The 17,565-nt window shown below is 37.3% G+C and overlaps 1 protein-coding gene and 1 long non-coding RNA gene across 3 annotated transcripts; one reads left to right on the top strand and one right to left on the bottom strand.

The window, feature by feature from the left end:
* Positions 1-1,589: 1,589 nt before the first annotated feature.
* Positions 1,590-16,593, bottom strand: LOC120091114. 2 transcript variants are annotated; one of them, XM_039048959.1, is made up of 3 exons: positions 16,108-16,592; positions 4,498-4,597; positions 1,590-1,884 (listed from the first exon to the last, which is right to left on the bottom strand). In XM_039048959.1, exons 1-3 carry the CDS (start codon positions 16,376-16,378, stop codon positions 1,812-1,814), a joined length of 444 nt encoding a protein of 147 aa, XP_038904887.1. In that variant the 5' UTR covers positions 16,379-16,592; the 3' UTR covers positions 1,590-1,811. The 2 variants fall into 2 exon arrangements, with proteins under 2 accessions (XP_038904887.1, XP_038904897.1); XM_039048969.1 differs by lacking the exon at positions 1,590-1,884 and adding an exon at positions 2,982-3,690 and having other exon boundaries at positions 16,108-16,593.
* On the top strand, positions 4,604-6,480 carry LOC120091124. Its single transcript, XR_005485660.1, has 2 exons — positions 4,604-6,121; positions 6,200-6,480. It is a non-coding gene; the product is annotated as an uncharacterized LOC120091124 (long non-coding RNA).
* Positions 16,594-17,565: the final 972 nt, after the last annotated feature.

A 17,565-nucleotide genomic window follows, 5' to 3' on the forward strand; every position in this document is an offset into this window, starting at 1 on the left:
ATATTATGTCAAGAGGGTCTGTTTCTTTCTTTATTATTATTATGATTTTTTTAAAAAAAGAAAAAAAAGAAAAATAAAATTTTTAACCGTTCCAAAAGAATTCTGTCATCGTTGTCACTCAACAAAATTGATAAAAATGTGTTCTTGAAGAAAGTGCCGTGTAAAGGTTGAAAATGAAATTAAGCTTAGAAATTATTGATTCTTTAACAATATTATTAAATTAATTAAGTATTTCACGTAAAAGTATTTTAGAGAAAATTTATATTGACGCTAATAGAATTCTATCAACCTCTATCAATCTCTATAAAAAAAATTAAATTTTGTTATTTTATGTAAATAATTTTCTTTATTTTTCTATTTTAAAAAATTTTCCAATATTTTAAATAATTTTCAAAAGTATTAAGAAAACGGGTGGGTAAAAAAGTTCATTGGAAAGAGCCTTTGTAAGAATCAACTGCCAAACTCATCCTTTAGCTTAAGAAGTGGGATGTTTACCAGTTTACTCTGTGTTCAAAAGTTAAAGAAAATTCTCGAACATTGACATATGTTTTTATTAGTTGAACTATCTTCGGATTTGGTTATGAGCATAGTTCTCTTTTGTTTCTAAAGAAATTAATGTGAGGAATAAGAATGAGAAAAGGATGTGTAGGTTGAGGTTGAGGTTGTATCATAATTATGGTGCCATGCATTTATGGCAACTGCACATACTCCAGTGTCCTAAAGATAGGCACTGAACTACATATAGCTTGTATACCAAATCATTTCAATTTTCAATGTTGGTCTTTGAGTATGGAAATTCCTTGTCAACTCCTAAGGCCTTCACACAAATTGAAAAATGCAATATCTTATTCTAATTCCAATCTCAAATAGCTTCTACAGCTGAGAGTAACCTAAACAGTTTAAATATTAATTTGATCAATGTACTTTTGATTTTAGTTCATTTTGGTCCCATAGTTCCAACTTTTTAAATTCAAAGCATTGATTTTGATCCTTATAATTAAAAATAGACTATTTTAATCCCTATTAGCAAAACTTCAACATAAATTCACAAGGCATTTAATACAAATTTATGGCTTAAACTTTAGCATCATGATCAAAGAAATGAGATAAAAATGAATTCAAAGGGATGAAATGATCCCACTTTTAATGTATGGGATAAAAACAGGCATCTCAAAGGACTAAAATGAACCATGGATGTTTTCAAAGTATAGGACTAAAATCAAAAGTACAAGATCTAAAATAATATTTATAATTTTTTTTATAGGAGAATAATATCTAAACAAAAAAAATGATACTCCAAACTCAACAAGAATTTAGATAAGTTAATGGTTTTAGTTTTAAAATGACTTAAAAACCTAATGTGCCAAAGTGAACTTAGTTAAGTGGTGGTATTCGCATGTACTTTGTCCTTTTAGGTTAGAGATTCAATCCTCCACTCGCAATGGTTGTACTATAAAAAAAAAATAAAAAATAAAAAACCCTCACACATTCTGTTCCTTTCGCACCTTTCAAAGGTATGTTTATCTGCTCTGCAGCATCAACAGCCACCATGAACCGAAAGTAAAGTGTTTTCTAGCCAAGTTAAGAAAGAAATAAAAATAAGAGTAACTGAAACTTCAATATGGAAGGTAATTTTAAAAGCAGAGAAGTTTATACAGACTGTATTCCGAGGCCTAAGACGACAACCGACAATAAAAGGGGTTATTCAGCCAGTGATAACATTCTTTTGAGTTAATTAAAGAAAAAAACTAGCATAGCCTACACAAGATATTGGCAGGGCAATTCAAAATGGACCTGACTTGAGATGAACATTACGCAGTTACTCTTGATCGGCCCTTTGCAATCCTTCGAGCAATAACTTTCCGTCCACCCTTGGTTGCTTTGCTGCTCAAAGAAGAACAAGTGATTTTTAATGCACATTTTGAAATGAAGTGTTACATTCCCTTCTAAAGCTAATCTAGCCAGCCAAACTAATTTCCGTAGGCTGGTAACTTTGTTTTTTTTACTCCAAAAAATCAATGCAGATAAGCTAGTTAAGTATTAAGGAAGTTGGACAACATATGATGCTACTTCAAGGTTGAGTATAAATTACGGCAAGAGAGAAATGTTGGCACTTATATTAATCGGTCAGAATTATCTTTTTTGAATGGGAAATTTGATTGTAAGCTAGGTACTTGGCCTTCCAACTATTTTGGTCTTCTTTTGGGTGGTATTCAAAAGAGTAGTTCTCTATCATTTGGCAGCTGGTTAATGAAAGAGTTCACCGCAAACTTTATAATTGGAGATATGCGTACTTCTCCGAGGGCGGTTGGCATACACTCATTCCAGCCACATTTTCTAATATGCTCACTATCTTTCTATGTTTAAATTACCAACAGGGGTTGCAAAATCTACGGACAGAAGCTCTTTAGGTCTCGTTTGTTTCATAGGTTTTCTCATATGACTTCATACGGACATTTAATATCCTTGTTTGTTTCACAGAATTCCACTTTTTAAAACCCAAAATATTATCATCCAAGAAACTTTAAAACCCATATGACATGAATTTTTTAATACCAACAAAAATGTGGGATTTTTATGTCTGAGAGATAAATAGTAAAAATAAATTTTAATTAATTTTTAATTGATATCAAGTATTCATTACTATTAATCATAATTAATTATTAAATATAAATATATTATTTAGACTTGATAAATTTCAACTAATATATTTACCATTAATATTTTATACTATCTTAACTATTTAATATAAATTATTATTGTTAATTATCAATATTCTAATTAATTAATTAATTAATTTAAATTAGTTTAATTAAAAAGTATATATTTATTTTTTATTTTATTAATTAAATAATTAATTAACATAACAATAAATTAATTAATGTTAAGTTTAATTGATCTCTTGCATTTAAGTAAGTAATTTACTTTTAGTTTCTATATACAAATTAATTGAATACAAATATTTAATTTCTAGACATTAATTATCATGCACATCTAAACACATATATTAATTATCCCAAACATTTAAAATCCAGACATTCAAATCTCAAATATTTAATATCTAAATCCATGAAACAATATCTACGATCCAAACAACACCTTAAAGATTTTTTTCTCTTTTTTGAGGGATCTAGTGGTGATGGCAGATTACATAAGTATTAACTGAGATATTCAGCCTCCCTTATTCATGGGTGGCCTTGGCATTGGTGATATGAGGCCTAAGAATGATGCTGCCCTTGCTAAATGGATCTTGAGGTTCAAACCTGAAGAAAAGACTGGCCAAATATTATAAAGTGGCTGATTTTGTTAGCCCAGCTCGTATATTTAGAACTAATCCTAAGGCACCAAGGAGATTCATATGCTCTACTGCCCATCTGATTAAGGATCGTATCCAAAGGAGGATTGGCAATGGTTATCATACTTTCTTTTTGGACTGATTTATGGCTTTATTGTGGTGTTATTGCATCTTCCTTTCCCCGGTTATATAGGCTGTCCAGTAGGCCCCCGGTGCCATTATAGCAGATTGTCGTAACTTCATACATCTTGCTTGGGACTTGGGTCTTCGGCGAAGTCAAGATGAGGAAATTTTGGTGGGGGCTAGTCTCTCCCACCTTTCTACCATCAATCTGACTAAAGTGAGTAATTTTTGGTGTTGGCCTCAGACTCCACAAAGAAGTATTCCATCAGTTCCTTAATTGAAGATTTAGTACACATGTCAATGGCTCATCAACAATCTTTATGTTTTAAAAAAAAAAAAAAAAAAAAAAAAAAAATCTTTATTCGTTCATATAAAAAGACCCTTATCCTAAGAAAAATAAAATTTTTCTTTGAGAACAGTCATAATGGAGATTGATATGGCAGACCATCTTTAAAAAGGATGCCTTTCTCTCTTTCTTCCTCTTGGTGTGTTATGTGTAACACATGCCAAATCTCTAGCGCATCTTTTTGGTTGTATCCATTTTGCACTTCCCTATTGGAATATTATGTTAGAAGCTTCTAGGTGGAATTTGGCCATGCCTGCAACTGCAACTATTTTCGAGGCTTGAGTATCCGCGGGAACCCTTTTAGAAAAGAAGACCCTTTGGCTTGCTTTCAAGTAAATGATCTTTTGGATTCTTTGGTGTGAGAGGAATGGGTGAGGTTTCAATGATCGTAACTCCACTTTCGATAGTGTTGTGGATTTGATTACTTACTAATACTCTTTCTTCATCTTTATTGATCTAAATGTAAACATCCCTTTAGAGCTTTCAGCCTCTCTTTTTTAATTTCAAATGGGCGATCATTCTTGTAATCCACCTTACAACCTATACCTATTGGTGATTGGGAGTGATTTTGCTCCTTTTTTCATTTCATTAAAAAAACGAGAGAGAGAAACTTTACCACAAAACTCTACCAGGCATGTTTAAGCAAAGAGTAACATTATTTGCAAAATATAAATCCTCCTTCGTAAAAACATTACATAAAAAAATATACATGCAGAAAAGGCAATGGGGATACCGGGCAAAAAATCCATGATTCCTTTTTCGCCTGATGATGCTAGGTTGAAAAGTCCTTTTAGGAAATAAGAGCATTGGTTCTTGGGTTGAAGAAGCATCTCCTGCGGAAAGAAAAGAATAGTGCCTTAATTATATAAAAATAACAATACAAAGAAGCAATGACAGGTTAAACTATCATTTGAGCCCAACAAATTGTTTCTACAAAGCATAATTTTAATAAAGGGAATCCATATATTTACAAATTACTCGGACAGCCAGATACAGGAAGGTCAAAATATTTACAAACTACTTGAAACAAGTTTTTCTTTATTCAGGATGCTCAACTTGCAGTGCACACCCATTGAGAATGCTAAAGAAAGATCTATCTCAAAAAGACTGAAAATGAGAGCTTTGACACCCATGACCTCCACCCTTAAGCAACTCAAAGTTAAACAATCACAATACTATGTTAGGTACTCGGACGCAAAAAAAATACAGAAAAAAAAAACATTAAGGATAACTATATTGCAATATCAGTAAAGAAATTACAATGTAATAACATTTTGAGAGGGCTATCTCTCTCAAAGTCTCACAAAGGACACTACCCAAACTTTTCATCTCCCAACGTCCTTAACACCCTCTATTTATAACAAAGCGCTCCTCGCTAATTACCCTTAAACCCTTACTAATAATATCATACTAATCTTACCAATATACCCCTAACTAATATTGCCACACTACCCCACCCTTCAAAAAAATCTTGTGCTTGAAGTGTGCTTATCAAAACACAATAAAAAAAATTGGGTAACGATTGAATAATACTTTTTTTAACAACAAAATCCCATAATCTAATACCCATCAGAAGTTGAAATTGGAAATAGTTGATTAACACGTTCTTCGGATGGTGGCAAGTGGTGGAGGTACAGGCGGTGGCAAATGGTGTCAATAGTCATTGGCGTTTGCTTGCCCAGTTGTAATTGATTGGCAGCATGGGTGAAGAGCAAACTACCGTGCAGTTAGGGTTAGTTACTTCTCATGAGAATGATATTACCATAGCAGGTGGGTCCTGGGTTTAAAACAAAGAACAATCTGAATCGAAACCCATCTTGTAAAAAAAAACTCTTGTTTTCTGACTTTGCAAGAAAATGGGCCCCATCTCCATGGCTAAAATCCAGCCCATTAAAACATAACTTACCCAACCCATGATTAAGAAGTCAACAGTTCCAACCCTTTCCAACACATTTTGTTGTCACGTGAATAAAGATAGGGTTTTTCAACCCAACACCAACTTCCTGACATTTATTTTCTTCAGTTTCTAACCTATCATCATGGACACTCACTAGCAAATGAATATTGCCTCATCGTCTTCGTAGGGACTTTTTCTTTGGCCACACCCATGCTTGTCGCCAGTAGTGATCTCCTTCAATGGTTTCTTCATGGTTGTCCCTCCCTAATCTCTTCACCCTCTCTTCACGAAACTTGCAACATTGTTTTCCCTGAAACTTCATCTCCAACCATATGGGCGTTCGCCGTTTCTTCCACCCGCCACTATGTTTTTCTGACCATTTGACCACCAGATAGTTCTTTATCCAACATTTCTCTGTCTGCACACTACCTTGCCTCTCTGACCACTGGTTCGTCAGTAGGTTCTCCCTTCTCTCCCGTTGTTGCTTTTCGACTCTGTCTCTGTCTCTTATACACATCTAGATGTGTATAAGAGACAGGTTCTCCCTTCTCTCCCGTTGTTGCTTTTTGACTCTGTCTTCACCCACAACTCCTTTTTCTTTGGCCACACACACGCTTGTCGCCTGTAGTGATCTCCTTCAATGTTTCCTTCATGGTTGTCCCTCCCTAATCTCTTCACCCTCTCTTCACGAAACTTGCAACATTGTTTTCCCTGAAACTTCATCTCCAACCATATCGGCGTTCGCCATTTCTTCCACCCGCCACTATGTTTTTCTGACCATTTGACCACCGCATAGTTCTTTATCCAACATTTCTTTGTCTGCACACTACCTTGCCTCTCTGCCACTGGTTCGTCAGTAGGTTCTCCCTTCTCTCCCGTTGTTGCTTTTCGACTCTGTCTTCACCCACAATTCCTTTTTCCTTCCTTCCCTTTTGCCTCTTCATTTGGTTTTCCCTCACGTTTTCAGGTGTCCTCAGCTAAGATTGACGCCTTCTAGCCAAAATATGAATGCGCTTACAAGATAGTGTCTAAACAAGGTTGTGGTTGATCTATGGTCCAATTGATTTTTCCTTGCTCCCATTTTCTTTCACTACCTCAATTGTTGTCAACCGTTCTGTTCTCTCTTTCACTTTCCATGCATCATGGATTGAAATCCTTAAACTCTTTTTGCATTGAATCCAACTTCCTTTGTACCTCCAACAACTAAACTCTTTGCATTGAATCCAACTTCCTTTGTACCTCCAACAACCTATCTAACATACAATTAAGCATTTCCATATCCAAATCCATAGTCAAAATGAATCTAACATACAATTAAGCATTTCCATATCCAAATCCATAGTCAAAATGAAGGCAACTAGAACAAACGTACTCGGACACCAATTTGTTAGGTTAGGTCTGGACACAAGAAATACAAAAAAACACTAAAGATAACTATGTTGCAATATCAATAAAGAAATTATAATATAATCATTAATAGCCTTTCGAGAGGGCTCTTTCTTCCAAAATGTCCCACAAAGGACACTACCAAAATTCTTCACAACTGCTAAGGTCCTTAATTACCCCTAAGCCCTTATTAACACCATACTAATCTTACCCATGTATCCCTAACTAGTACTCCCACATTTTTCCTTCCTTCTCTTGATGATAGATCTCCCCAGGAAACACCCAATGAACCACCCTCATTATGCCATATTTTTCCTACTTCCTAATCCTATCATTACTCCACCACAAAAAACACCTTGTCCTCGAGGTGTGGATAAAGATCATCCAATTTCTCTCGGGGTTACACCACCAAGTAGCAAGACCATTTTCCACAAAGCTCCTCATTTTGTTATGTACAAATCTCCTCGCTATTTAGTTGAGGGAACACCAAAGTTCTCCAGAAAAACATTCCAAATCAAGGTGGCAAAGTTATGGCTCCAAAGTACATGGTCCAAACTCTCTAAAGCATATTTACAGAACACATCACCTTTTCTTTCCTCCTTTCAGATAAAAGACAAACTTGCATTTAAAAAGAATGAAAGAGTATAAGGATATTAAAATAATAACAATAATAATAACCCACAAAAGGGAGCAACTTATGAGAACCGAGAGGGGCGCTCTAGAGGCTATGAGACTCTCTAGACTTTTCTCCCCCCACCATCTTCCTCCCACAACCAACCTACCTTTGCTACAGCACCATGATTCATGTCATCGTCGATGGCTGGAAAACGAACCTCCTTCACTTTCGATCATAAGACCTTCACCGTTGCCCCTCATAAACACACCCAAGGCCGCTCCATTCAGATTACCGAACATCAACCACTCCTTTTCATTCAATCTTCAGTGGATATCATCAACCCTGCAACAGCTCATTGATGCCCCTTTCAACCAAAAGTTCTCCAAGGAAGATCGATCAGATGGCCATGTATTCTGGATTGAAAAAATATCAAATAGACAAGGACACTGTGTAGAAATTGAAAAGCTGAAAAATAGTGGGGGCTGCCATAAATTGATTGTCCCAGCCGGAGAAAATAGAAAAGGATGGCAACTCTTTATAGACATGCTCTCCAGGGGATATCAATCAGATCCAAAACCACCAGAAGTCGTTAATGTTGACAATGTTGACAAAGCAATAGTCACCAACCACCAATTTATTGCTCCATCCTTCAAATCGGTTTTACAAGACAACATTAATGACCAAGACTTGGAAGAAAGTCATCAAAAGACTGGATAAATCATGCCTCTCAGTATGAATTTGCTACCTTACACATGACGACTGTTGTTCTTTTCAGGAACTCCTTTCACGATGATTGGTTCGATATACAAGAAGCTCTACGAGAAAACATTAGGGGAAAATGTACTATCAGCCCCCTACAATTTGACCGAGCCATTCTTACTTGTGAAAACAGAGAGCATAAGCAATCCATATTGCCAAGGAATGTGATTGGCAAACCATCGGAGGACAAAAGGTCAAGTTTGCTGATTGGGATCATGCTACTCTATTATCTAAGATAAAAGTACCGTCATATGGCGGCTAGATCAAAGTGAGACATCTCCTGCTTGACCTGTGGACGATTGAAACCTTCAAGCTCATCGGAGATATGTGTGGAGGCCTCTGTGATATTGCTAAAAAGACCCTTTCCCACCTGGATATGATGAAGGTCTGTCTGAAAGTGAAGGAGAATCAATTGGGTTTCCTCCCCGCCTTTGTTCACCTACCCTCTTCCTCATTGAAGTCAATGATGGTCGAGATAGATCCCCTTTTCAGCCGGATAACCATATTGGCTTTATCGCCAGTGTCCATGGATACCGATCAAAGAAACACATGCGCCAAGCTGCCAAGGACAAAGCCTCTACAAATCCCAAAGCCACGCGCTCTGCACAACCTGACCAACAATCACATCTCCAACCTGCCTTTGACCTATCGCCGTCCTCTCCAAACCTAATTGCCATTTCCCCCTCTTTACCCAATGGTCAAAAAGCCCTACTCCCAACTAACTTACCAGATCTTCCCGATTCTTTAAATCCCAATCCCTAACCCATACCCCACCAAAATCCCTCGCCCAACCCCATTTCCAATACCAACTCTATACCCGATGCAATCATTGGGCCCTCACTTACCCGCCCACCCCTTCTTTTGATACCTCTCCTAAGTCGGGCCCAAACACTGGACCCATACCTCCGCCCCCCCCCCCCCCCCCACTTACTCCACCAAAGCAAAACCACTTCCAAATCCTTCGGATCCGCATCATTTTAAACCAAATACTAAGCCACTATCATCACTTTAATTTTCCCCTTTTCCCGATCAACTTCTGCTTTCTCCCCACGTGGATTATCATAAACCAACTCCGCCTCCATTGTTCCTTATCCAACTAGCTCAAATCAGCCCACCCCCGATGCCATTTGCCCAATTGTTAACAGTGGCAAGCAGACTTACCTCCTTAAGGTCACTCATCATTCGACTGGGAAAAGGATTGACCAACAATCCGATTCTAAGCAGTTTTCCAGTCCCTATGCCGAGTTGGTTTCAACTAGGTAGGACCCTTGATCACCTTTATCGGCCTTCTCTCTTGATATCTATGAAGATGCCCCGAGTTATCAAGCTGTCTGAGATTATGAGCTTATGATGTCTACCAATGATGAAGATGCTAGTGAAAACCTTCTTTTGAACAGAAAAGGTGTCAGGGTAGAATATAGCCCTCTACTTCACCCGAGTGTTCGTACGCCAGCACCTTGGCTTCTGAAAAAATGGTCTTTGTATTGTGGCTATCCCGAGCAAAACAAAAAAAAAGGTGGAAAGTCAAATTCGAAAGCTACAAGACTTAAAAGGGAGCTAAAAACCTTGCATCCTCCATTAATTATGACAAGGAACAATTGCACCATGTTTAAGAAGGGTCGCCTACCCTTGAATGATTATCCTTTCATGGAATGTCTATGGCCTCTGCTTGAGGAAGAAAAAAGCAACAGTTAAAGGCCTTCTCAACAAAACCAATGCCACATTTGTTGGCATTTGTTATCTTACAGAAAACAAAGAAAGCTAATATCGATCAGAAGTTTATCAAAACTATTTGGAGCTCTCGTCACCTTGCTTGGGCCTCCTTGGATGCGATCAATATGGCTGGTGGTATCCTTATAATGTGGAATGATCCATCTACCAATGTTGACAAAATCATTAACCACTCTCTTTCCTTACGTCTTTCTCTCATGGATGGTTACACTTTTTGGTTGACAGGAGTATATGGGTCATCTAAAGGAAAAGATGGGGATCAATTATGGAAAGAGCTTTAACGTCTCTCTCATGGATGGTTACACTTTTTGGTTGATAGGAGTATATGGGTCATCTAAAGGAAAAGATGGGGATCAATTATGGAAAGAGCTTTAACGTCTCTCTCATGGATGGTTACACTTTTTGGTTGACAGGAGTATATGGGTCATCTAAAGGAAAAGATAGGGATCAGTTATGGAAAGAGCTTTATGACCTTGCTCAACTTTGCAATGTTCATTGGGTTATTAGAGGAGACTTCAATGTAACAAAATGGTCACTTGAAAAATCAATTGGCAAGTTGAGAACTGCTAGCATGGACCACTTCAACAAATTCATTGATGATTGCTCTCTCATTGATCCTCCCCTATCAAATGGCAAGTATACATGGTCCAATTTTAGATCACCACCAGTGATGACGTTAATTGATCGGTTTCTCATTTCGAGCTCATGCATTGATAAGTTCACTAGTGGCATTGTCAAACGCCTTCCTCGACCAACATCTAACCATTATTTGATCCACTTGACTCTTGGAATACAAAGATGGGGTCCTGGTTACTTCAAATTTGAAAATATGTGGATGGAACATCATTCCTTTACCAATCTGCTCTCTAGTTGGTGGCAAAGTAACAATATAAATGGTTGGGTTGGCCATGGCTTTATTCAAAAGCAGAAAAATCTCAAGCAAATACTGAAAATATGGAACAAAGACACATTTGGTCGCTCACAAACCAAAAAGATAGATCTGATGTCCGAATTTAGTAGATTGGATGATTATGTAGAGGCATATGGTCTCGACCAAGCTGCACAACTCCGAAGAACTTCTATTAAAGCCAAACTCATTGATCTATCTTTCTCAGAGGAAATTAGTTGGAAGCAAAAATGTAATATTAAATGGGTTAAGGAGGGGGACGATAATAGTAGACTTTTTCACATATTTATGTCCTATGGAAAAAGAAAGAACACGATTGTTGAGATTCTTCCTAAATAGGGGCAAAGCTTGCTTGATGACAGTGAGATTGAGGCTGAGTTTCTTGAATTCTACCATGATCTATACAGAAAAGAGCCAATAACAATTGGGACCCTATCTTATAAAAGCAATCTTATGCCTTGGAAGCCCCATTCACTAAAAATGAGATTTGGCATGCTGTTTTTGATTTGGGGACTCATAAATCCTCGGGCCCTGACGGTTATACTTTATAGTTCTTCAAAAAGTATTGGAACATCCTTAAGTGTGATATCAAAAGAGTGTTCAAAGACTTTTCTGAGAAAGCTATTATCAATGCTAACCTCAATGAAACGTATATATGTTTGATTGCTAAGAAAGTGGACGCCAAAAGGGTTGGGGACTATAGACTGATCAGTCTCACCACATGCCTTCACAAAATTATTGCAAGGGTCTTATCCAAAAGATTAAAGAAAGTCCTACCAAACACCATCACTAAAAATCAATTTGCTAAGAAAGTGGACGCCAAAAAGGTTGGGGACTATAGACCGATCAGTCTCACCACATGCCTTCACAAAATTATTGCGAGGGTCTTATCCAAAAGATTAAAGAAAGTCCTACCAAACACCATCACTAAAAATCAATTTGCCTTTGTGGTTGATCGATAGATTATTGATGCCTCCTTGATTGCAAATGAATTGATTGATCACCACATTAGAAACAAAACCAAAGGCTTCGGGATAAAGCTGGATGTTGAGAAAGCTTTTGACAAAATTTTGGCTGCAAAAGGCTTCGGTAATACCTGGAGAAGATGGATTAGAGGTTATATTTCTTCTACAAACTTCTCCATTATTATCAATGGAAGACCTAGTGGTAAATCAAAGCATCTCGTTGCCTTCGTCAAGGAGACCCCCTCATCCCTTTCCTATTCACCTTGGTGGTTGATTGTTTCAGTAGAATGCTCACCAATGGCATGATTGTTGGCCACATTGAGGGCTTTACGGTTAGAAATTCTGGGCTCAACATCAACCATTTGCAATTTGTTGATGATACCATTCTCTTTTCATCCTACAATGATGAAAAATTGGCAAATTTATTTAAGATTAGTGGATCCTTTGAGCAAGCCTCTAGTCTTCGCATCAACTATTCCAAATCTGAGATTTTAGGCATTCACTTAGATAATGCCTTGGTTAATACAGTGGCTACTTCATATGGCTACAAGGTTGGCACTTGGCCATCTACATACCTCAGATTACCATTGCATGAGAAAACATCATCTATTACTTTTTGGGAGCCTATTATTGAAAAGGTGGAAAGACATCTTAATAGTTGGAATGGCAGTCATGTCTCCAAAGGAGGCTGGTTTACTTTGATACAAACCACTCTTGGCAACCTCCCTACATATTACTTGCCTATCTTCAATTTCATCCAAGGCTATTTATCGAATTGAGAAACTTTATAGGAAATTTCTGTGGAACGGGCAAAAAGACAATAGAGGTATCCATTCAATTAGATGGGAAATTGTTCAACTTCCCACTAAAGAGGGGGGGCCTTGGCTAGACTGATTTTAAAAAAATGAAATAATGCCTCTTAGCAAAATGGATTTGGAGATATCAAATCGAGAAGAATGCCCTTTGGAGACTCATTATTGACGCAAAGTATGGTTCACCATTATAAACCACAAAATAGGCTCTTTAAAAGATTCAAAGGAACTTGGGTACACATAGCTAAGATGAGTGACCTCATCCTCGATAACATTGTTCATGTGATTGGCAATGGTCGTAATACTTTATTATGGAAAGACCATTGGGTGGGAACCACCTCCCTTAAAGATGCTTTCCCGAGGCTTTTTGCTCTAGCCGAACACAAAGATGCCACCATTGCTCAATGCTGGAACCATGACCATCAAGCATGGGACCTTGGAATGAGACATAACCTAACAGAAACCGAGATTGTGGAATGAACTACCATGTCCTCTTTGCTCTTGCCCCCAATCAACCCTATAGTGAATGATACTTGGAGATGGATTCTTGATAAATTTGGTCAATTTTCATCAAAGTCACTCTACACATGGCCTCTAGAGGACACAATCAAAGTACTTCTCTCTACAAAAATATTTGGAAAAGGTCCCAACCCAAAAAGGGTTCGGTTCTTCCTATGGGAAGTCAATCATGGTAGCATAAATACTGCAGATGTTCTCATCAAAAAAGGCCCCATGGATTTCATTAACTCCTAATTGGTGTGTTCTTTTCCATCAAAATAGTGAATCCATTATGCATCTATTGATCTTTTGCGACTTTGCTCAATCATTTTGGGAGAGAATTCTGCAGTGCTTCAATTACCATATGGTGTTCCCAAATGACCCTCTCACTTTATTGAATGTACTTCTTATTGGCCACCCATTCAAAGAAAAGCGGGAGATCTTGTGGCATTCATTATCAAAGCATATTTATGGCTCATTTGGAATGAACGAAACAATCGGGTCTTTGAAGATAGAGATGAATTTCACTAGCCTTTTTTATCATCTTTTGTATACAGCCTCTCACTTGGTGTAAACTTACCCCATCTTTTTGTGATTACAGTCTTACATCTCTTACTACACAGTGGAATACTATTATGTAATCTCTCATGGCAATTTGCCCTTTTGTAATTTCTACTATCAATGAAATTTTTCTGACTGTTTCTCATAAAAAAAAAAAAAAAAAAAGAAGGGGTCGATTAGTAATGTTAGATGAAATAATTAAATTTACCTTCACCAATTAGCTTAAGCTTTTCAGTTAATTGGTGATTTAAACATGGTATCAGAGCGCAAAAAGTCCAAATGGGTTTTTGGTCCAATAAAAAGAAATTGAGATCCAATCAATATAAAGAAATTGGAAGGTGGAGGAAATCTTAGATTCTCTGAGAGTGTCAGTTTGTAAGATCAGTGTGGAATGACATTTTTCAGGAGTTTGATTTTGCACTTGCTTGTCAGAGGGATGTTCGTTCGATGATTAGGGAGTTCCTCCTTCATCCACCTTTTAAAGAGAAAGCCTGTTTTCTTTGGCTTACGGGGATGTGTGGTTTATTGTGGGATCTTTGAGGGAAGGAATATTAGAGTGTTTCGTGGTAGAGAGCGACCACAGTGATGTTTGGTCCTTGGTGAGGTTTCATGTTTCTCTGAGGGCTTTGATTCCGAAGACTTTTTCTAATTATTCTCTAGGAAATATTTCTCTTAGTTGAAACCCTTTCTCTAGGAGTCGGTTAAGAACAAGGTGCAAAGAATTTTGTGAGATTTCCTTTGGGGAATTGGGGAGAGACTAGCCCTCTCAAAATGTTAGGTTATCTTGTTACTTTTCTTTCAATATTACAACATATTTCCATATATTTCCATATTTGATTGTACTTGAATTTTTTGTGTTGTTCTTGAGTGTTTCCTTGTTAGGTGGTATCCTAACACAACCCTACAAAAAGGGGCTCTAGTCAAGAAAAAAAACACCTAACAAATAATTACAAAAAGAGTTTGACACTGACACCTAGAGAGACAAGGAATCGCACAAGGGACCAAAGATCAAAAGGCTCTCTATCAACCTTTCTGAAAAATCTATGGTTTCTCTCCCCCAATTCCCCACAATACAGAACAAACTCTGAATTGCCATAAAAATCTCCCCTTCTATTGAAACGCAGATGGAAGGGGAACTCCTCAATCATATTGCTAAAGCCTCTATGTAGGGCAGGATGAAGGCCAATCACACCAAAGTAATTCCCTAGAAACCAAGCATAATCACAATTCCGACGTAAATGATCCAGGTCTTCCACCAACCTTCAACAAAATATTCAGCAAAATAGACCAACTAGCAAAGGTGGCTTCCTCGAGAACCTATCAAGAGTATTGACTCTTCCATGAATAACATGTCAAACAAAGAACTTCACTTTTTTTGGAGTGTTCACCTTCCAAAGAACAAAAAGCAACTCCTTAAAGGGATAAGGGTTCAACAAGTAGTGAAGAAAGGAGCTACAAGAAAAGCCCTCATAAAGGTTGGGGCTCCATAAATGAATTTCCCTTTTCCCTAGTCTATGCTTGAACTCCCTGATTAAAGAAAGGAGTGTATGACCTCTATCACTTCCCCATCAAACAACGAAAATGGAACCCAATGCACATAACACATCACTTAGAGCCCAAGAGCATGAGGAAAGCGTCTAAATAGAATGGGCAGTGTTAATCCTCTCACAGTCCCATGCAAAACCCAAAATAGAAAGGGATAAAAGTAATAAATAACCCAGAAATACGGGAATTCGAGCTGCGATATCATGCTTTAAACTAACAAGCATGGTTCACATGATATTTTCCACAACCAAAGTCAGTTCCTTAGGGAGTAAGTAGATAGACACCCCTCAGCATTATCACAGTGGGTAGACTCTGGCAGGCAAGTATCTTCATTGGCAACAAGGTTCTCAAAACTAATTGAGCAGTCATCTCTGAAGCTTGACTGACTGGCTAATAGTTTTCGCATCCTAAAGTTTCTCTTAGCCACAAGAGAGGCAAAATGTTATGCAATTCAGAAACACTTGACAATCCCACTTTCGCTTAGACTTCAAACTTATGATTATATAAGGCAGTTAATATAAATTAGAAACTACCACAGAAAGATGCAGTATGAAAATTAAGTTACTTTTAAACTCATACGAAAAAATAGGATGCAACAGAATCCACATGCACTATGAATTAACTTTCAATATCAGTTCAAGCAGAGGAAGAAAAAATATAGCATACCATCGGGCAAGAAGAACCGGAGCGACGGAAGCCCAAAAGGAAAGAAAATGCCTTCCAATTCGAGCTTCCTCAACGATTCGGTGTCATTCTGCTGCAAATGATGAGCAGTCTGATCCTTGGAGACTGAAGGAAAAAGCATCGGAGTGACTTCAACGCCATGGCCATAGGACAGAGCTTGGTTACTACAAATCCTGTGACTCTGATGCGTTGAACTTAATCGCAATCGATTAATCAAAGAATTTCCCGTCCGAATCAGAAGTTTGGACGCCATTAGCAAAAGAACGAGCTCACTAATCCTTAGAAATCAAAGATGGACGTGGCGGTGAGGTTTGTGACAGTGGCAGCAAAAGGTAAGGTTGGTGTAGCTGTTGCAGGAGAGCGAGGGAGAAGAAAGCAAATTTCCGGTGGGTTAGCGGCGGTGTGCGTGTGTGGCAAAGATGGGAGAAGGAGAACTCCAAGAAAAAGAAGACGAGTGGGGAGAATGAACGAAAGTGCTAGGGTATATGTATTATTTTTTTTTTTTCCTTCTTTTAATTTTTTTTTTTCTTTTCAATTTTTTTTTTTTTTTTGAGATATTTTCCTTCTGGTTTTTCAAACAATGCATTTATTATTGAGTTTGGTATCATTTTAGTTCTCAAATAGCTAAAAGAAGTTAAACTTGAGATCTTTTTTTAGTATATGTTTTTAATTTCTGGTTGAGTCGGATGTGGCATCGATGTCTTAATAGATGTTTACTGCTTTCTTTTTTAAAAAACACTTAAGATAAGGGGTTTGAAGAATTTTAGACTCTGCATCCTTTAAAGTTTTTTTATGCACAACACAATGAGCCATCTCTTGTTGGTTATGAAGAACATGAAAGAAAAGCAACAAACCCCATTTTACCACCTTGTTCCTTAGCTTCATCAATAAAGAAAAAAAAAAAAAACTTCAAAATTATCGGCTACATCATCATTTAATGTCTTGACTACCTCCAAACAATTAGACTCAACCATTATATTCGAGATTTGGAATGAAGAAATATTCTCAATCCCAATGCATATTGTCATCGCTTCAAGAAACTTTACCTTCTTGCATCGAGGTACGAATTTTAAACTAGCAAGACGAATGCACCTCAGATGGTCAAGAGTACCCAACCCAGACCACTAGAGTTGGAACATAGAGCACAAAGCAACATTAGTATTAAGTTTCTAATAACAAACAACAAGAAGTTGTCATCCTATCCTCAGAGAGACACTGTTAGAGGGCATCATCTTCTTGCCTACAATCAATTCTCGCACCATACAATCGCATAAATGATGCTCACTTAATTGCAATGTTACTAAAGTTTTAACAATTCTCCTCAGACCACGTTTGCAATAAAAAAAAAAGTAATCAAATCACAATCAATCAATGAAGCACTCCTAAAAATAGATTTTTAAACCAATTCATGCATGAATGAGTTGAAATCTCTTATGTTAA

This window comes from Benincasa hispida, chromosome 1 (genome assembly GCF_009727055.1).
Source record: "Benincasa hispida cultivar B227 chromosome 1, ASM972705v1, whole genome shotgun sequence".
Lineage (NCBI taxonomy): Eukaryota > Viridiplantae > Streptophyta > Magnoliopsida > Cucurbitales > Cucurbitaceae > Benincasa > Benincasa hispida.